The sequence below is a fragment of the Ornithodoros turicata genome, chromosome 8 (genome assembly GCF_037126465.1).
Source record: "Ornithodoros turicata isolate Travis chromosome 8, ASM3712646v1, whole genome shotgun sequence".
NCBI classification, from domain to species: domain Eukaryota; kingdom Metazoa; phylum Arthropoda; class Arachnida; order Ixodida; family Argasidae; genus Ornithodoros; species Ornithodoros turicata.
The window spans coordinates 3,773,584-3,795,102 of NC_088208.1; the positions used below are offsets into that span (position 1 = coordinate 3,773,584).

At 43.3% G+C, this 21,519-nt stretch overlaps 1 protein-coding gene across 1 annotated transcript; it reads left to right on the top strand.

Moving 5' to 3' along the window:
* Positions 1–169: 169 nt before the first annotated feature.
* LOC135366399 (leucine carboxyl methyltransferase 1-like) lies at positions 170–20,366 on the top strand. Its single transcript, XM_064599082.1, has 7 exons — positions 170–509; positions 563–746; positions 2,270–2,332; positions 3,847–4,094; positions 7,288–7,397; positions 11,144–11,227; positions 20,107–20,366. Exons 1-7 carry the CDS (start codon positions 306–308, stop codon positions 20,231–20,233), a joined length of 1,020 nt encoding a protein of 339 aa, XP_064455152.1. The 5' UTR covers positions 170–305; the 3' UTR covers positions 20,234–20,366.
* The last annotated feature ends 1,153 nt before the right edge of the window (positions 20,367–21,519 follow it).

The window sequence follows — 21,519 nt, forward strand, 5'->3', positions numbered from 1 at the left end:
GATGATTATCCTGGATTATTCACGTCGTGATCTACACAGATGAGTCATTTTTAAGATAATAATTGGAAGTAAGACATAATTATGTTATCCCTGCTTGTAGTCTTTTTTTTTATCAATTTTTAATTCAAAGAATAGGTTTATTACAAGCTGCTCCGTTCGATCCAATGCAATCCAATCCAACCCAAGACATTGCGAGGGTGTTGGTATGCCGGCGTTCGTCTCCTAAGATAATTTGCGTACTTCCATTTTTGCGCTGCGGGTGAAGAACAATTCATGACTTGACAGAATCAATAAAGCGTTTCCCCATGAAAATGACCGAGGAGGATCCCGTCATCCAGACAAACGTTGACGCATCCGCTAGTAAGAGAGATGCGGTCACTAAGGGCTACTGGAGCGACCCATACATTCAACATTTTATTAAGTCATCGGAGAGGAAAGCACCAGAAATAAGTCGCGGTTATTTCGCTCGTGTCCAGGGCGTGCGGACTCTGTTGGACAAGTTTCTTAAGGTAAGTGTCATTCGAACAAGAGGACAGCGGGTGTAATGCTCAGAGGCACGCAGGCAGTTGGACCCGAATGTCAGATAGTCAACCTGGGAGCTGGCTTCGACACGCTGTTCTGGCGGCTGACAGACGACAAAGCAGAGTTCAAGACGATGGTTGAAGTGGATCTCCCGGCAGTGACCACAAGAAAGTGTTATTATATTCGAGTGCGAAAGCCGCTGCTTAGAGTTGTGGCAACTGAAGGTAAGGCCCATAGAATGCTAAAATCACAAAAAGTAAGCAAAGGGAAGCGGGTACACAAATAAACGAACGGTAAAGATATCACCTCCGCTCCACGGCAAATTACAAGCATAAGTATTGCATACATGGAACCTGCAGACACGATTAGTGTAGTGTACTACAGTGGGCTACGTAATGTGACACACAATGTAACACATATACATAGATCGCTCAGTACCCACCATACGATGCACGATATACAGGGTTAGTCTAGCAAACATTTAGATTGCATTGTAAAAATAGAAGACTGGGTTTAACCTACCCCAAACTTTGCAGACTGACAGCCATTTGTCTGAAGTTTTATTGGAATTTGTAGTAATCACTATGGTCATCGAGAAAGAAAATTAAAAATCGAGCGAAATCTCATCCCATGCATTTTCAATGGCCTATCCCACACAAACACTGCCATATATTCCTGCCTCTGCTTCACATTCACTTCGCTTTGCTTCGTACACAGGCACCACTGCCTACAATGATGTGACGTGTCCATTTTCGTGTTGTGCACCAATGCTCTTGTTCTGTACGTTGGCACCACCTGTGTGCGGTGAAATGAAAACGAAGCGCACACGGGAGGAAATGACGGCTTTTGAGTGAGATGAGCCATAGAAAATGCAAAGGTTGAGGTTTTTGCTTCATTTTTAAATTTTCTTCTGCAGGAGCATAATGCTTACAAAAAATTCCAACACAACGTAAGGCAAATGGCTACCAGTCTGCAATGTTTGGAGTTGGCTAAACCCAATCTTCTATTTTTACGACGCGATCAAAATGCGTAACGTTTGCTAGACTGCCCCTGTTGTAAGTCAGCATACAAAAGAAGGCATCGTCTACCTGTATGCTGAAGGTTTGAAGAGTGCAATCGGTTTCTTTTCCAGTCTCTTCGCTTGCGAAAAAGAAAAAAAAGACATTCTATATACAGGGTGGTCCACCAACCATGATAGAAATTCATAGTAAAAAACGTAGGCCCCGGATAGACATGCGGTCAAGGGATCATTTTCTGCTAATAACTTTTGCCACATATTGGTAACTATATTTTAACTATTCTTGAATTGAATGGAAGGAACTATATGCCCATTTCAAAATTGGAGACCAAAGTTCATCCTGGTCTGTGCGACAGAAAGATGAATTGTACTTCATGGGAAATAAACTATCAGGCAAAAATGGGAAAAGTCTAGCACTCGCAAGTGAATAAGATAAGTATTTAAAGAGATTCAAACATTTAAAAAAGTTTATTTTACTAAAGAATAAGCTTTCGGACAAAGTCCGTCCTTCATCGGGTGCGATACATTGAACACTTGATATAGATATATGTATACTAATGTGCATCAAAGAAAGGGGGCAGAGAAGGTGGTGAGGAGGAAACACAAATTCTAATTAGAGAGGACTGAGGCCGAAAAAAAAAAGGGTTGATTGCGTATTGATGCTGTACAAAAATTGAGTTGTTTGTGTGTAATGCTGTATGTTAGTAATTGTTTGCTTTTATTTTTCAGATACAATGAATGAACTTTTACTCCAACAACATCAGCGGTCGGGGATCAGCACTCCTTCCTTTGGTAATTTTTTTTCTTATTCATTGTACATGTGCACATTGTGGCATTAATCAATTCGTAAGATTTGAAGTGATAACTGCTTCAAATTAAGAACCATGACTGCAGCCTTCGCGTAGTGTAGCCGAGTATCTGACCTTTGCAAAGGCCAAAGAACCTTTTCTTTTTCTTTTTTTGTTGAGACTGTGGTGTTGCAATTCTCTGGGAATGATAGACACGAAGCTCTGTATGGAGAGGAGCTCCGGGTTTATTGAAGAACGAGAATTGAGCTGAACTAGTGGCTGATGATGAAGGCTGATTGGTTCTGACTCGGGAATGGGCAGCCAGAGAATGGTCGGCCTCCACCCTTCTTAACCGTGAACCAGCATCAGGACACGCGTCTTGAATGACAAAGCTAGAACCAGGGAAGGGTAACTGATGTATTTTCGTTACTGTTTCCATTTTCGTTACTGCTATATTTTCATTTTCGTTATCCGTTTCTGATACCAGCCTTTCAGTTTATTTTTCGTTACGTTTCCATTACTGCTTTTTCCAGTAATGGAACGGCTGTTACAGAGCTGCGGGAGGACAGCCCGTCCGGCTCTGTCAGCACCCTGTTTTGCCCCAGTGCTGCTTCGGTGTCACACGTACACGCTACACAAGTAATTTTGCGTCGTTTGGATGCGCACCTCTTGCGAGATAAAAACAAATGTAGGAACATGTCTTCAGTTAGTCTTCTTTCTTCAGTCACTCTGAGTCGAGCAACTCAAGGTGGGCGTGACTATCCAATGTTGCGTTCATAGGCTGACGCTCAGTAGTAAACAATACTGCCATAGCCGCGCTGAAATGAAAAAAAGTTAAAAAAAATAAAAATCATAGGCTTCCATCCTCATGCTATGGTGGAGTGGAGTGCGTGGAGTCTATGTTGTGTACGTCTCATGTGTTGATGTCATGTAATTATGAGGCCCGGGACAAGTAGGAAAGCGAGGGATGCACCCTCGAGATCCAGTGTTGCACTTTGTTTCCATGCTCTAGTGTAGTGACTTTTTCGGGTTATATTTTCCAGCAAAATCGGGGTGTAAATATCAGGTTATATTTTTATTTTATTTTATCGGGTTATTCGGGCTTCAATAATTTAGGTGTAATCGGGTTGAACTGAACCTGATTCAACCTAATTCTGGTTGAATTGGATGGGATCAGGCATAAATCTTTGGTTTACTCAGCATAACGCATATGACACACCAGTAGACACAGAGTATCAATATTTAGTCTATGCATGTAAGAGGCAGCAGGGTCTCTGTTTTCGCAGTTTGTATCAGCATATTTATGCATTTACAACAGTTTCCAAAGTTGTGTGTTAGGTGTGATGACTTCGGATTCCCCTGGTCTAGCAGTTTTCGGGGAAATACCGGGTTAAACCGTTTTTCTTGATTTGAATCGGGAGGTAAATATCGGATATAACCCTAAAAAGTCAGGCCCTAAGGATTTCCTACAAATTTTTGCATGTCTTTAACAAAATGGTGTTTCACCTTCCTTTGCAGCTGATGATGACGTGAAGCTAAGCAGTTCGGACTTCCACACGCAACGCTACCACCTGGTGGGGTGCGACTTGAGAGAGCTGGATGTCTTTGAAGCCAAGGTGGTCCACGAGAGCGGACTTGACCTAAAGCTTCCCACGGTATTCCTTGCAGAGTGTGTCCTCGTTTACATGAGCATCGAGGAGTCCAGTGCCCTGCTCTCGTGGATAACTCGCAACTTTACGCACGCTGTCCTCATCAACTATGATCCCGTGAGTGATTTTTACGTCCTTGCTAGGAACTGGTCGCATCTCATCAGGTTTCGGAAAAGACGCAACACATTATGTGGGGCTCTGTCACTGTGCAAAATATTTTGGTAAAATTGAATGCTTATTTATAAACTATTTATAAACCCTCTACGGCTTAGGCGAGCCTTATAACATGTAATATGTGGGTAAAAATCAATAAAGAAAACAAATAAACAAATTTTACAGCAAGCACCTTTGTTGCTATGACGTCCCTGTGAGCACCTCTCAGTTCTTGCTCTGCATGTCTCCGAAAGGCCCATTATCACTAGAGTCACTAAATAAGCTACGCTTCAGAGTATCGACACTGAGCCGCCATGTTGTTTCGGATGACCTCCAGCGCCATCCATTTAGCGCTCTTCGAAGTGTTGTCTTCTTCCACTGCTGAACTTCATCTTCATCTATTTCTACTGCCAAAATAGAGGTGGGGCTGGAGGTCATCCGAAACAATATGGTGGCTGTTTTTGCCTCAGTGTCGTTACTCTGAAGCGTAGCTTATTTAGTGACTCTACATTATCACCTCTACCCCTGTTGCACAAGTGTGTGACATTGGCGTAGGTTCGTCTGGTGATACTTGCGCCATTATAGCATATGAATCACATGTGCACTATTTACACCATCTATCACCAATTCACAAATCAAAATGTGATGTCAAAGCCAGCCTAGGGCTCAAAACTGTCCCTGAAGCATTTAGTGGAAGAACTTGTTTTCTTATACCCCTGTCAGCCGGGCAGAATTACAGCCTTAACAGTGATGGAACTGCTGCGCCATTTGCGCCAAGGTGCGCCATTTGGGATTGCCTGCGCAACCCCGCGCCGAAAAAGCAATTTTCCCTAATTCTGCGCCACAGCTGCGCCGAACAAAGATGCCCCGGTTCGAACGCATGAACACGAAAGAAAAACCGCGAGCGATGCTCCCGCGCCCTCTCTATTCTCGTCATGCCTCTGAACAACGAAGCCGAGTCACGCCAAGTCGACGCCAAGTCACAGGCCTCAAGAAAAAACGCAACAATAAGTGAGAAGTATACTCGCTCCGAATACTGTGTCGTCGATCCTTGTACAAAGGAATGTACAGGACTACCGATATTCCCCCAGTAGCTCACTACACAGGGTGTTCAAAATTAAGCTTTCACTAGCACTTTATAAATAGGCGAACAAAAGAAAACTGGTGCTACTTTTTCTGTTCCTTGAGTAAGAAACAGGTGCTGCTAATTATGTAGCACCTGTTTCTTACACAAGCAGCGTAAAGTTATCATCCGGTTTCCTGTCATTTCTGTGTTTGCGCAGCGCTCGTGAAACTTCGCTGTTTGTTCGTTCCTCTTTTTCCCGTTCTCCGCAGTGTGTCGCCACCCCTAACGTGGAATCGTGCAATATGTTTTCTATGTTAACTTAATACAAGAATCGTACGTTGTTGTACTTCAAAGTTGTCAACAATAAAGCGCACTGTCAGTGCATCAAGTGTGTGCGTACTGGACGAAAGGTGGTGGTGGTGCAAATTTACCGAGCATTGGACACGTCACGTGCCTGCGATAGAATATTGGCTCGTTTGCATGGGAGTTGTTTTTAAACAACTGCGTTTTAACTAATTGTGGATAGGCATAACTGACGACGCTGATTCCGGAGTTGCCGGCGCCTGTACTATGGATCACTCCAGGCTTTCCGCTACTGCGTAACATCGCGCGTGCTCGCAGGGTGTAGGCGCGTAAGGACAGCGCGAGCAATTGAGCATTCAGGACTTGAACCGTACATGCCGATACCTGAACCCCAATATTCACTAGAAAGTGGAGAGTATGTATTGCAAACACGATGTATTGCGCGGGACGCAGTGGAATACATACGGCGGAGGTGCGCCATTCTGTGAAATTCTGCACCAAATGCGTTTTTTTTGTGCGCCAGAGCCAGCGCCCGCGGGCTTGGAGGCAGTTCCGTCACTGCCTTAACGGTTATGGTGTTAAGTGCATATGGTCATTAAATTCTCTCCAGATGGTCAGTCATACGGCCTTTGTGACAAAACTGAGGTGCAAGGGCAATGGAGCTTCCGCAAGGCAGTTCACGGTGTTCCTCCGAAACTGTCAAAGTCTTGTCACCAAAAGATGGCACGTATTTCCTTGAATTCAAAATAAAATGTTTTTATGAGACGTAATGTCCTGCTAACTTTTTTCGTGCTCAACGCCGGGAGTTTTTCTGGTGAATATTTGCACTTTGCTTCTTATTATATCTCGTCAATTCGTAGTGATGCCCTCGAACCACTGCTCTCCGTGTCGTCTGCATCCAAAACTGTGTGCGTACAACAAAGCATCGAAATTGCGTTCAAAACCAATATTGTTTGCTGTTTCTCAAATTGGCTAAGTGCAAACCAAACATTGTTTCCGAGTACACAGAGTGAGAACAAATGCGATTTAACTACATTTTCCATTCAACGGTCGCACATATGCTTATTGGTGTAGACATCACCGGCAAAACGCCTTCACGGATACCGTCTTGCAGCCTCCCAGGGTTTAAGGCCATATATCAGCTACGGCCTTTTCTTAATGCTGTTGCCTCAAAAGCCATATATGTGCCCCTCTGACAGAGGTCTATTATCTCCTTATCTTTTCAGATAAGGAGTTTGATGCATCAGCAGATGCACCAAGCAGCAGCAACTGTGTGATTTACTTCTTGTTTGTATAGGCTCCCTCTAACACAGGGCTGTAACAGAAAGGAGGAAAAAAGAGGCGTCACATTTTTCACGGAAGGTAGTGGCCTCTGATTGGATGAAATTATGTCTAAGAATGCATAACATAAGGACTTAAAGAGATGACACTGACTGCAAAGAGCTGTCGCAATTTCAGACTGCCACGTAACTCATTTGATGTGTAATTCAAAGGGAAAAACCAGTTGTTTTGTGAAACTTTGTGTCCCAATGGAACTGAAAATCACCGACAGCTATTTGGGAGATATTTCTGTATCACCTTCCACAATGTCTGTGTAGTACAGGGTAGCGTCAAGCTAGCGCATATGGGCAGGTTAATGCGTTTCTCATTTCCTTTGCTTCTGTTTGTCTGTAGGCATAATTTCACACCTGTAGATACCCGAGTTCTAGATCATCAGAGCAGATGAAAGGGGGAACACATCTGAGTGCATTGTCTCCTGGTTTGAATATTGAAAACATTTGTTTTCAGGTAAACATGGGTGACAAATTTGCGGAAGTCATGGTGGAAAACTTGAAGCGTCGCAATTGCCTTCTGGCTGGTCTTCAAGCCTGCAGCTCTCTAAAATCTCAGGAAGAGAGGTAATGTGCATATACACGGTAACGGGCAAGCCAGCTTATAGTGATTGTTACATGAGGGTATCCACGAAATCGTGAATCAAGAACAGCAGAAATGTGCATAGCAAGCACGTTTATTAAAGAACAAAGATACTTTGCCTTGTCCTTGTAGCTTGTCACGTTAATTTCGAAGCTGTCAAACTACAAGGTTGCCTGGACTGTGTGTGGCTACATACCATACGAAAACAGATAAATTGTGCACTGGGTTGTTGTTGGCCCCTCTACCACTGCCGCATCGTCTACTGATGTGCACCTTGTCCACCTGTATTTAGTAGAGCTGTGCAAATATTCGAAATATCGAATATGAAACAAATATCTGATGCTATTCGAATGCTATTTGCACTCTATTTTCAGTATTCAAAATTCGCGAATATTTTTCGAATAGTACTGAAGCGAGATCGTATCGCTATCGCCATTCTGCAAGTGGGCTTCGCCTTGTTACCTCCACGACTTAGGTGAAGCCCACTTCATGTTACCACCATTCTTTTAGCAAGTCTGCTTCACCTCATAACAGTCGAGCGTTAGGTGAAGCCTGCTTTATACTGTTTACAATGTTCTGTCAGATGCGTATACGAAAAGGGGAGTCAAGTCCTGTAGATCACATAAACAAAATGCAGAAGCCGACACTGAAGATTTTTGTTTAAGTTTAATTTGTACAAGCTTTCGTGTGGAGGTCCACGCTTCCTCAGGTACAATGTGAAGTGGTGACACACATAAGTCACTAAAGTGAACAAATTTTGTGAGCTCATGGCAAACACTGTACTCTGGGCATTGCAGGTTCCACTAAACGTACTCCCAACTTTCAGAATTATTTGTAGAGCCTGTAGTTTTAGGGTTTAACATGATTCCTCCCCAAATTTGTACCTTGAATTGAAGGTTACCTCTTTTGGGTAAAACCCAATTTTCACCTGGAAAATTGCTGTTACTGAGATGTCTGTAGGAATGCAGACTGACTTGTTGGGCACCAAACGCAGTTACATCATCGTTTGCACCAAGTCAGTACAGTTAGTTTGAGTAACTGAGCCCGATTTCTCCTTTAGCATACTGGAAGTTTTTTTAGTTAGTTAAGTACAGAAAATTCACAATGCAAACACAGAAATGAGATGCACACAAAGCAGGCTGCATGGAGCATGTTGACTAACTCTCAGTACAGTACATCCCACTAATGCAGCCCACCATACACAACACGATATGTTATGCTGGATAAAAGGCTCACATTGTTTGGAGCAGGAATTCATAATGTAGTAGAAAAAAATATCATCTAATGAGCGTGACACCACAAAATATTTCACCATGAGGTATTCAGAATTATTCGAATTGTGCCTTTATTGATTATTCAAATTCGATTCACCATCTGAAGAAATTATTCGGATTCGATTCGCAGCGTAGGTGAAACATTCGTAAACTATTCGCAATGGAAATTTTGCTATTCGCACAGCTCTAGTATTTAGTCCAGCATCTCTTCATGAGATGTCTAAAAAGTCCTAGTTTATGCTGTCAGGAACATTTAATCGCTTCCACGCTGCCTGCCAGTGGAAGCAATGTCAGTGAACGTACTTGAACATTCTTCCAAAACAAGTCTCTCTGCCTTCACAAAGCCATTCTGCCATTTCACTAGTAACTTCCTTAAATTCCTGGACACCTTTTCTAGTGTTGTAGTCATTGGCACTATTGAAACCTTTGTGGCCCATGATTAATATTTTTGCATTAACAGTTATGTTGAAGATTGTAATAATTGTGCTTGACTGTACATTTTTTGTGCGTACTGCTGCAGTCCCATTGGGCCCTATGCCCTCTTATACAGCATGCAGCAAATACTCTGCCACACACACAGACCTGAGAGCATGCCTGCTTAATATAAACTATACTGTCTAGTTGTGCCACGCGAATATTCGAATTTTTCGAATATCGAAGCGAATACTTATACGTATGTTCAATACCACCTCCATACTGAATATATTCGAGTAGCTGCTGGGAAAAAGACCACACGAGAACAAACAATGAATCTACAGCAAAACTGCAAGATACGCTGTTTAAGTGCTATTAAGACTGCCATTTAATTTAAGACTCACCCTATCAGTTTCCTTAAGTCAAAACGAGATGGCGCAGCACTCTCTTTCGTCCTCGAATGCACCACCTTCTGAATGCATGCTGACAGAGATTTGGCACTCGTGTACTGCTGCAAATTAAAATATGTACCTGCTAATGTTTCCTGTATGTTTTCACTTTATTTCCACTCCACATGTGCGTGCAAACCATTCCATTTTGGAACTGTTTGCTTCGATTCTAGAGTTATTCGCTTGAATATCCAAATCAGCTATTCGCTTCGTATTTGCTTCGGTTTTCAAACCACTATTTGCGAGGGTACACTATCTAGACCTGCAAGGATATAAACATTTGAAGCAACACAACAAGGGAGAAATTAAGGACACACAGGCGAGCTGGTGTACCGTAAAGAGATGCAACGGTTTATGGAGTCTGATGAACGCAAACAAAAAAGGAAGGGTGATACAAGTGCTGTGTTATTCACATCGTTTTCTATCCATGTCTGTTATACTTCAGCAAATACTGTAGAAGTAGTAATTTTCGCGAGGTCCTATTTTTCGCGAAATTCGTGGACGCCCTTTTTTTAGCGAATTCAAGGTCCCGCGAAGTATTCGAACTAATGACAGAAAAATACGTGAACGAAATATGTAAGAAATTTTACGCAGGACGTGGAGGCAACTTATGTACACGGGGCATCTTACGCTTTTGCACTGCATTGCCTCGCAAAGTGTTCAGTTCGCCGCTGCAACTGGAGACAGTAGTCCTGCCTTCATCTACGAATCTCGCGCGGATGTAGGTGTCCCGTGATTCCAGTTCCTCGTAAGCCTGGACCGTCCAGTAAGCGTGTATGCACTCTGCCACGTGTAGAGTAATTGTATTTGTAATTTTATTTGCAAAAGTTGTCGCATCGCTATCGAGTGCCAATCGCACCTGCTCAATGCGATGACAAGAATGACGGGACACAGGGCAGCTCGGCAATGTCACAGGTACAAGCCGAGTAGGACTGCCCCTAATTGCAGCCCTTTCAGTCAGAGCTGCTCAAAAGGAAGACAAAATCGAACGAGTTACCCAGTTGTGATACTTTTTATTAGCTTCTTCCAGGAAGTTCAAGGTGGAGGGCCCCGGTCGACGCACCGCGGTAACACGAATTTAAGGTTCCGCGAATGATTGCCTGATCCTGGCTTCTCACAAATTCGCGAATTATTGAGCCCACGAATTTAACAACTTATACAATATTCCTGCAGTCTATGCAACAGCGATCCTGATACATGTACTATGTAAACTGATGCTGACCCACATGCAGTAGAAATCATAATGCATACTTCTCATCACACACATATAGAGTAACCTTTCTTTCATTTTATCTGCCATTTTGTACCCTTTATGGGGATTTAAAAGGATTTTTGAGGTGCTCCCGATATAATAAATCTTTGGCTTGGTCCTGACCAGATTACTGTAAAGGGGTTTGAATTAAGGCAAGCTTACTGCACAAGAAGGCAACAGAATGACGATGAGAGACGCAACGTTAGAGATGACAGCTATGGAGCTGAGAACTAGACACCTATCTGTTTACTCGTTCGTGAGAAATGTTGGTGTCCCTCGATTGCACGGTCCTGTGTCCACCCGTGGAAGAATTCGCTTCTTATCCAGTTCCGCTATTTCAGGATTTTGGCAACAGGCTGGAACCGGTGCCAAATTTGGAACATGACTCAAGTGTACCATTCCCTCCCACAGTCCGAATTGCAAAGGTGAGTATGTAGTACACTCGCGTGAATTGTGGGTCAAATTGCACCGATGACACGACACCAAATACCCTTTTACTGAACTCACAGTAGAACTGTATAAATTTAATATATTTACATTAAATCCAGGAGTCGTCATAGTCGCATATATCAATGTAAGAGGCACATACCTAGCATATACATAGGGAGTGACTTTTTCGGGTTAAATGTCTTTCTCAGATTCGGCGGCAGCAGTGAGGGAGGAATTGAGTGCTATATTGAGATCTGTAATTAGGGGAGATATCGGGCGATAATTGTGCCTTCGGGTGTTATCGGGTGTTTTTGTTTCTCCTCTTGTCTAGTAAGTTCTTTCCTAATCTTTATTTTCTTCTTTTCTTTCTTTCTTTTACTTTTTTGTGATGACCTTTGTTTGTCTTCAGTGGAAACGTCACTTGAGGATTTCATAGTGACTGGAATTCGGGAAGAAATCAGGTTTAACCCGAACTGGTCAGAGGTCAGCTTGGGAGTGGGGGAGGGGCTAACCAGGCGGAATCGGGTTTAACCCGAAAAAGTCACTCCCTACATATACAATATAAAAAGTTCCCACTGCATATGGCCATATTTCCTTGCATAGTGCTTTTTCCAAAAATGTGCTACATAAAGGATGTGCCCCCTTCAAGTGCTTGTGATATTGCTGCATTGGTAACACATTCATGGTATTACCAACGCAAGACTGAAACACTGACACATTTACTTTTCCTTCCCCCTTCGCTCAGTATCCTTCTTGTGGCAAATTCCATTGAGAGAGCAAATTTTGCCAAGTGGTGGGTGATGGTCAAGCGCCTACTCCGAGTTGGTGTTGTACGGGTTTGCATCACCAATGGAATGCCATCAGCCTTCCACTGGGGCAAAAGACCATCCGTACTCTTGTGCATTGCGAGTCTCTTTTCTCGATTGAATTGACCAAGCGGTTTAGAGAGTGACGTAGCCACGCTAGGAATTTTTTATTTTACCCTTTAATCAGGATTTATTCCACACTGCCCAATGGCATACAGCATGGGGATTTCAACAAACGAACAAAAAAGTACAATAAATGAGCACAGTTGCTCTTCAGACAGCACGTTCCACTGTAAAATGGCCATAACAAAAGCTTACTTGCAAATATGCTCACCAGAGCCATGACTACTCTAGATAGCAGTGGGACCCTGTTTATCCAGCACTTGCATCTCTTAACAAAAAATGTCCGGATAGCAGACGAACTGGATAAATGAAATTGAAGAACAGATGAGCCGTTGGTTGTCAACCAAGTGCGCATTTATTTCAGAAGACACAATGTACTGCGAATCAAAATTGCGAGAGATTCAGCTCGTTAGTGCTTTAAATTCATGATGTACACATGCAAACGAAGAAACGAGGGCACAAACAACAGATGCGGACACACACTACTTCCAACAAAGCTTTTCCTTCCTCGTCGCCCACTTTTTTAATACTTCTGGCACCGGTGACACACTCACACACACCTGACTTGAAGGACACCCGACACTGGCACAAATTCCTTGATGAAAGATGAAAGTCACTGAAAAGGTTTCTTTTCATCTTTCATCGTTGACTTCTAGGCAATTTGAGGCTTTGTGTGTATCTGTCCCCTCTATGTTGTTCCAGCCTCAGAACATCAGTTTATCTCTTGCACAAATTCCTTATCCATACAGATTCGTGACTGATACACCCGTGCGCGGTTCTGATAGGCACCACCCAGAGGTGTGCGAATGCAGTCTCCGACCGATTTTTCAGACTTGAAGAAGCCACAAAGTCAGTCCGAATTAGCGTGCAGTCAGAATTTTTAGAGACAGTCTAAAATCAGTGCTTAAAAAAAAACTACTTGAACACTCACACTGGCTTGAAGTAACTCTCAACGTGAGTTACTTCCGCCGTTTCACTTCGTGGACACCGGATAACGCATCATGGCGAATTTCTGCTAAAATGCACAGTAGTAAGTCTGTTTTGGCCCCTGGAAGAAAAAACTTTTAGAAATATATAAGAATAGGCATCCTCTGAGTGGGATGCGTCCGCGAAATATTGGAAGAGTAAATACACACATTGGCTCTGTGGAGTGTTTGACGGTGCCAAGAGTTTAGTCCAAAAAATTGGGAAGATCAAATTTTTGTAGTCCGAAATATTGGTGAGCGACAGTATCCAGAATCTTGATACATGAGATCTCTTCTTTCATATATTCTCCGGCTGCATGGTCAAAGACATCGTGAAAAGCTGCAGGATCACCTTGCCTAATGGCCGCATATGACACAGCGGGTGAATGTGTGGGGTACATGGTGCGGTAGGAAAGGGAAAAGTTCCTCGATGTTGTTGCCCCTCACTTGATAAACTATAGGTTGCGCATTGTCTCTGACTCAACACTGGACACAACAGTGCCACACTTTCTGCTGAGCCTTAGTTACAATGATCCCAGCCAGTGTTCCCCTAATCCGTCCGTCCATCATACAGCACCCAACCAGTAGCACGGATACACAAAGGCAAATTGCATGGAGTAACGTCTGTCCCCATGTTTATTAAAAATCCTGGTATATGAGGGTCTGCACCTTTAGTGACAGCGAGAGAGGGATATTAAAAAGCAGCCGCAAAACACACGCAACGCTAGAAAACTATTTTTGGATATTTTTTTACTAGGATCCAGCAAAATGCAGTGGTTTTGATTCCAGTTGACTAGACTGCTCAGAGTTGTGCTCTACAACTTTGCAGTTGTGTGATAAACCCATTTTCACTAATTCTGAAGAATAATTATGAAAGTTAATTAATGGCTGCACTAATTACTGATACACCACCATTTTTGTGTAGGCCCCATCAGGAATAGATATATTCGACGACTTTTCCGAAAGAAAGACTAATGCCGTATTTAAGGAAAATTCTGGTCAGTCCTACGTGACACACCCTATAGGTTGAAGTTTTCGGGAAATATTTTTTCCTACATTCGGGGGGTAAAAATCGGGTAAATAAACATGTGCACTAAATTCATGCAAATTTGGGTGAAAAAACTTCCAGTATGCTAAATTCAAGGAGAAATCGGGCTCAGTTATTCAAACTAACTGTAGCGGTTTGGTACAAACGGGGATGTAACTGCATTTTTCTGCCAAACAAGTAAGTTAATGCGTTCCTACAGACACCCCAGTGAGGGGAATTTGCCAGGTAAAAATCGGGTTTCACCCTAAAGAGTCAACCTTCAATTCGGGGTGCAAATTCGGGGAAGAATCGGGTAAAGCCCTAAAACTTCAGGCTCTACCTATATATTTCTGCACTGCAACGAATGTATTTCGTTCATTCTTGATGGAAGGGAAGACGATTTCGTGTGGAAGAATCGTGACGATGAGGCACAGTTGCGATGTTTGATACCGGAGGGATTGCCGTGGATATCTCTGAATAAATCACGACAATGAGGCAGAATCGCGACATTCGATTCCGGAGAGATTGCTGCAGATATCTTGGAACGAATCGTGACGTTTGATTACGGGGAGATTGCTGTGGATATATCAGACTACAATGCGAGTACTGTCGAACCTCGATGCAGTGAAACTCATGGGGACTGCAATTTCTTTCATTGTATTGAACATTTCGTCATATGTATCGAGTCGGAGGTCGCAAAGGCGTGCGCTGTACACAGCTGTACATAGCTTTATACATAGTGCACGCTGTATATTTCTGTACCAGCAACTTCAGGTTGCTTGAATTGCTTTCAGTTTGCACCAACATGGTCACAAATTTGTCGCCCATCACCAGTGTGTGTTGTTTCTGCATAGGAGCAGGTAATGCCTGTTCACAAAGAATAAGTTTGCTTCATTTTTCTTTATTAAAAATGAAATGTTAGTGTTTTTTGTCTACTGGATTATTCTATCTGTATTCGTATTCAATTCGAAATTATTTGTCTTAAGTTTGGTAGCTCTCAATATTCTATTTGTATGGGATTCGAGCTTGAAAATCACTATTTGCACATCCCTAGCCGATACCCTATCTCGACACATGCAGTGCCAAATAAGTTTCCGGTAGGGGTGGAGGTACAGAAGGCTGCGTCCTTACATGATTCGATGAAGTTGTTGGAAGTTAGTTCTCTGTTCGGCTTGTCTACCTCCTTGTCCTTGTTAAGTTGCGCTTGTAGTATGATGATCCGAAATATGCTTCAGCTGCTCCTATCATCTTTGAGTCCTCTGAGAATCTCTTTCCTTCCAAACTTTTTCGTAGGTTTGGAAGCAAAGACTAGTCTGATAGGTCAAAATCCCACAAATGTGGTGGATGGTCAATGCATTTGAATCCCAAGTCCTTCAGAACCTGCACGTCTGGCCTGCTTTGTGAGCCGGTGCATTGTCCTGAAGAAGAATTCCTTTCTTCCGTAGCTTCCCGCACCTTTTCCCTTTCAAGGCCTCCTACTTGTAGAGCAAGGTATAGTAGTATGCTGCATTAACTGTTGCACCCTTCTGGAGAGAGTCAGTCATCGAAACACCTTCCTTGTCCCTGAAAACCACGACTTTTTCTGCGGATCATTGTGTCCTGAATTTCTTGGGCCTCGGAGAATCTGAGTGCTGCAATTCCATGGAGCGTTGTTTTGTTTCAGGGTTATAGTGATGCAGCCATGTTTCATCAGCTATAACAAGTCACTCAAGAAAAGTGTCACTACAATGCCCAAAATGCTGCAAAATTGACTTGGAGGCATCCATTCAGCATTGTTTCTAATTGGCATTCAAACATTTCGGCACCCGATTGGCTGATGGCCTCTTCATTGCCCGACACTTCATCAAACCCATTCACATACAACACATACAACATTACCACACATACATAGAGTCGGACTTTTTCGGGTAAAACCCCATATCACCCAAATTTACCCCCCGAATGACTCACTAGGCAATTGGGTTTAACCCGAAAACCGGTCAGGACCCACCATCGCGCGGCTGTCCTCGGAAACACTGGCAGAAGCAAGCGCCGTCTTGGCGCCGAAAACGCCTTCATTGCGCATGTGCGTCGTAGCGCGGGCTCTGTTGCCGAAGGATGTGAGAACCACTGTCAAGGCAGCTTGCCATACATTTTGCAACCACATCCTGAACAAGTGGAAAGATACCACAAGCAGGAACCTATCGGGCACTGCAGAAATGCCATCCCAGTTGGAAATGTGGCGAAAGGCTGCCGTGTTAGACAAGAGCTTCACAGCATCTATGACGAGGGACTTTGATTCCTACAAAGAACTGTTTTGCCTGGTCACAGATTGTGGCGATCAGCTCAAGTCTGAGTTTGAACAATATATGCTGGAAGACCCTCCAACAAATGATGACTTCGTAGTGCTCAACTATTGGAAGTCTGCATCATCTAGGTATCCAACCCTTGCATCTGCAGCTCTGTCGTTACTTTGCATCCCAAATGGAAGCTGTGATGTGGAACGAAGCTTCAGCAGGATGCGGTACATGCAGACGCCACAAAGAACTCTGATGGATGACGAACATCTGAAGGCCCAGCTGATATTACTGGTCAACAGCTGCTGAATACTTTATCAGTGGTTTTGTTATCACTACAAGTTGCAAAAAGTTAATGTGCAAAAGGAACATGTGCAATAGTGGACTTGCAGTGGAGCATTATTACTGTAAAAGGATTTTGTCTTTCACAACTTTTTTTTGCATACTGCATTGAGCCTTTCATTTGTAACCACCCACACAACAGCAGCATTACAAAAATTTGTAATAAATAAAGATTCTTGCACGCAGCTGTTTGGGTGTTACCCATTTACTCTGACATTTTTTAGTTTTGGCAATTTGTAAAGATGTTTTTTTTTTTTTTTTTTCACACGAAAAGTACCCGAATAAACATATTTCACCCGATTTCACCATGTTTCCTTGTTCACAAAAAAACACCCGATTTCCCCCCCCCCCCCGAATTTTGACAAAAATAAAACCCGAAAAAGTCCGACCCTACACATACACTACACATACACCATACATATACCATACATATACAACAAACCCACATACAACATCCTCTGGATATGCTTAAGATCTCCACAGTTATTTTAGCAGAGATTTGCTGATGTGCCAAAATGAGGTCATGGACACAATTAACAATTTTGTTTGTTGACACCGTTGGAGGCCCCCTGATCCTCTGGCATCTTCGATCTCAGAATCCCCACACTGCACATTGGCACACCACTTCTTCACAGTTGAGTATCTCGGGCACTCGTGACTTAAAGTAGCACAGAAGTCACTTTTAACACCCTGTTTTCTTCCTATAAAACTGTTAAGTAGGACGGTAAGATGCGTCATGCGAAGTAATTCACACCACAGAGTCATAATTATGGCAGAAATTGAATTTAAAGTACGCCGCAGAAAGTGACCGTGCACAACGGCAGTGGAGATGAGTTCCAGCCTGTGATCTGCCTGGAACCTCGCGCTGACGCTACAAGGATTACACTAGCTGATTGGTTCAGATTGTCTGCTACTGCTCTGTCGTCTGCTACTCGGCTGTTCGGGGTTCTGAAAAAGCATTGTTCCTGGCTCAGTCATGATTCGGCTGCTCCTTCTATCCCCAATTCTCCGGAAGAACTGGCAAAACTGGTTTACGGCGGCAGAGGGACAAGGCGCTGACCCCCAGTGACCGGCGAACCAGAACGAGTTCTCATTGTAACGTCATCGGTGACGTGGCTTCATACCTTCTCCTCGTTACACCCGGAATGGCGAGTTAAGGGTGAACGCGCGGAGCCATATTTATTGTGAGCTTTTTTTCTGGGAAACAAATTGCACACATCAAAACCTTTCGCATTATTCGGTAAAATGACACACACACTTTCATCAGACGTCTTAATCTGAAATTTTTTTGGATGGCCCTCTGTACTCCTTTAATGTACTTAATGTTTGCATCATGCACTCATAGATTTCCCTTGGAGTTTTCTTCTGCATGGACAGTAACATCATGACAGCCTGAAATTCAACCTTCGAAAATTTCACGCTTGTAGTACACGTGGTTCTCTTGATAGCCTGAACTAAAACGAACGCTTCGCGTTGCAAACCTGCAATTTTGCTGCCTTTTCTTCGTCTCACTCTTTGTGTCTACGATGAGGAGATTGCATTCGTACAGGGTGTTTATTTTGATTTGTTACAGAATTTTTATGAAAAACTAGAAGAGCAAAATAAATGCCGGTTTTGCAATTGAGTTCTACGGCCAGGCCGACATCCCCTCGAAGACTCTTTAATTAGGAGATTTCAGGCAAAAGCGGGAAATCAAAATGAGAGACCATCCTGGCTGAAATCCAGTCCACGTTTAAAAAATCCAGAAACACGCACGTGCGTGAAGATACCTAGCCCCGAATTTTGATATGCAAATGAGCCAAAAGTGAAGAAACGCACCTGAGAAGCGCATCATCTTTGCCGACAGAGGCTTATCTGGGTGGGGGGGGGGGCGATCTGCGGGTTCGCATCTACTCCAGTCATCTCCATCATTCCAAATCATGTGGCCCCCTGATGTGAGAAATGAAGGCAGCACCCCCCGCGTTCCAGGTCACCGCGGTTTTGGTTTTGGCTGATTTGCATATCAAAATTCGGGGTTGGATTTCTTCACGCACATGCATGTTTCAGGATTTTCTAAACACGGAATGGCTTTCAACTAGGATGGTCTCTCATTCTGATCTCTTGATTTCGCTCAAAATCCCCTAATTAAAGAATTAATTAATTAATTTTAGGTAATTAGTAGGGTTCCGAGTTTTCGGGGTTTTCATATTGAAAAATTTGGAGGGTGTTTATCGGAGTTTTCAACTTTTCCGAAATTCGGAGTCTCTCGGAGGATTAAAAAGTAAAAAATGAACGGCGCCGATTTCGGAGTATTTCGGAGCAGTCATCGCAGAGACAATGAAAGGAAAGAAGTGCAAAAGTAACTGGAAGCGCACGACATAGCGCACTGATGTTTTACTACACAGAGCTATTGAAGTACAAACGAGCGTATTTGCACAAATTGTGAATGGTGCCTTGGCTCAAAATGAGTAGCAGCTGCGACGAACACAGAACTGTTCTGTTCCAAGCTAGCCCAGTGTCCAGGGCCAAGTTGAATCACTAGGATTGAGGATGCATAGAACAGACGGGACAAGTGTGTGTAGTTAATACCCTCCTTTTGGGCCATTCATGCGTCCAGCAACCCTGAAGGAGGCTACCACTTGTGACCCTTTTTTTTGTTGTTGTAGACTAGTTTGAAGTTGAAAAGCAGGCATGGAAGAAGGGGGGCAAAGGAAGAAGGAAACAGGAAAAACCTTAACGCCGCAACGTGGCCGTTGGAAAAATTGGAGTTCATCTAATAAATCCGATTTTTTGCAAAAAACATCGGAGGGAGTTTATCGGATAAATCCGAAAAGTCGGAAGCCTAGTAATTAGTCATCTTGTAGTTGCATACTATCTTTCAGGGGATGTCAGCCTTGCCCTAGAACTCAACTGCAAAACACTGCATCTATTTTGCTCTGCTAGTTTTTTAATGAAAATTCTGTAACAAATAAAAATTATCACCTAGGCAGCTGCTGTTCGTGGGCACCATAAAAATACCAATAAATAAATAAATAAATACAAATAAATACACTCTATATGTGGTACTAGTGGGTCGGGCTGAGAACCTTTCAACACTCTTTCATCTTGAGGTGAGCGGGGAGACATTTCCTTTCCTGCTGTATTGTATCTGCTGCACAGCGATTTTATTGACACCCTGTACTTCCAATATAAACCTCACTGATAGCATCTACCTGGCAGCACAGGTAAAATGTGCATGGTGTATTTGATGATTTTCCCTCGAGACGTTAAGATTTTAACACCTGTCATATGCTGCACGCAGAATGAGTCGACTGCAGACAAGATGTATTGACTACATTTTGCTTCTTTCTCGTCTAGGGTGGAACGACTGGAACCTCTAGATGAGCAAGAACTTCTGGAACAGCTCCTGGCTCACTACTGCCTCTGCATGGCATACAAGGGAGGAGGAACACCTTCAAAGTTTGCAAATATCTTGATCGCCTAGTCTCGGTTAACCACTGGTTCAGAGCCCTCCCTGTTTTGTGCGTGATTGTGCTCACCGCAATGTACATTGTTGCCACCATTGTCGTCTGTAATGTCCACCACTTTTGTGTGTCAAATACACAGTCCCATGCCTATGTCAGATTCCTTTCATTGCCTTTTGCAGTTTCATCTACTGTAGTTTTTGAGTCCTTCAACAATAGTGGATAGAATTCTGATGTCAACGACCCAGCAGTGCTGATCCAATTATGGCATCCCTGTGTGTGTTCACAAGCAGGACTGGTATTGCTTGGACTTATTGTTTGTGAGAAATGCACTCACTGGCTAATTTTTTTTATTTCTCGCAGCCATGAAAGCGCTCCGAGTTATTGGGCAGCCAGGATGTTTATTCTGAGACAACTGTTTGATATGTTTTCCAGCTTCTATTTTAAATAAGTAAACAGATCAGCTTTACAATGCTGGCAGTGTGAGAGAGCATTTGTGGAAAATTTATGCGATGTTAGCAGCACATACTTTGACACCCCTTTGTGGGGCAAGGGATCTCTGCTGTCGATGGTGGACTTCTCAACATCAAACTTATTTTTGGCAACTGCTTGCCCCACCAACTTCTGCTTGGAGGGGGGGGCATGCTGCACATGCATTGTGTGAGTGAGGAACATTCCGATACTATATTACTATCTGAGGTGCTCTGCTTTTTGTGTCTCTGGGGTGCACAGTTGTGCAAGGTGGAGTCAAATGTACACAGAAAGTCAATCTGAAAAAAAAAAAAAAAATCTTCTGAGATATCTGATCTAGGAATGTGTCGGTTCTGTGGAGTGTGTGCAGGAAGTGCAGTCCCCTTAATTTGAACTCAAACAGGACTAAAGTTTTGTTCGAATAAAGTAGATAATATGAACTAAAGGGAGCCTCTTGGGGCGAGGGCCTGATGTGAGACACGCCATGGCTCGCCGGACCTTGCCGCACGTTTCCGGTCACGCGATGCCTGAAAGAGGCTCATTCATGTTGCAAAATATTTACTTACAAGCAAGCATCAAAACATCCCAGGGCTGAAAATAACCTGTTACGCGTGTTTGTATTCGTTTCCTCAGCCGTGGCTCCATCATCGTGCACAAGCTCGAGCGTGGTGCAGAGCGCTTCACAGGAAAAAGTAGCGCACTCTCATGTCCAGTGCCAATGTAGGGAAACAGCGAGGCTTACTTGCTTTGATGATAACAGATTAGCAGCATATTTCTGTGCTGGTCGAGTTGGAGCACACCATTAAAGTGACTCGTTTTCTTTTCTTTCCCCTTG

Bases quoted from the DNA above. Each gene is read 5' to 3' on its own strand.
- LOC135366399 (XM_064599082.1), top strand. From the start codon at position 306: ATGAAAATGACCGAGGAGGATCCCGTCATCCAGACAAACGTTGACGCA. The intron at 510-562 runs GTAAGTGTCATT...AGAGGCACGCAG, and splicing joins TGTTGGACAAGTTTCTTAAG to GCAGTTGGACCCGAATGTCA. The intron at 2,333-3,846 runs GTAATTTTTTTT...CTTCCTTTGCAG, and splicing joins GATCAGCACTCCTTCCTTTG to CTGATGATGACGTGAAGCTA.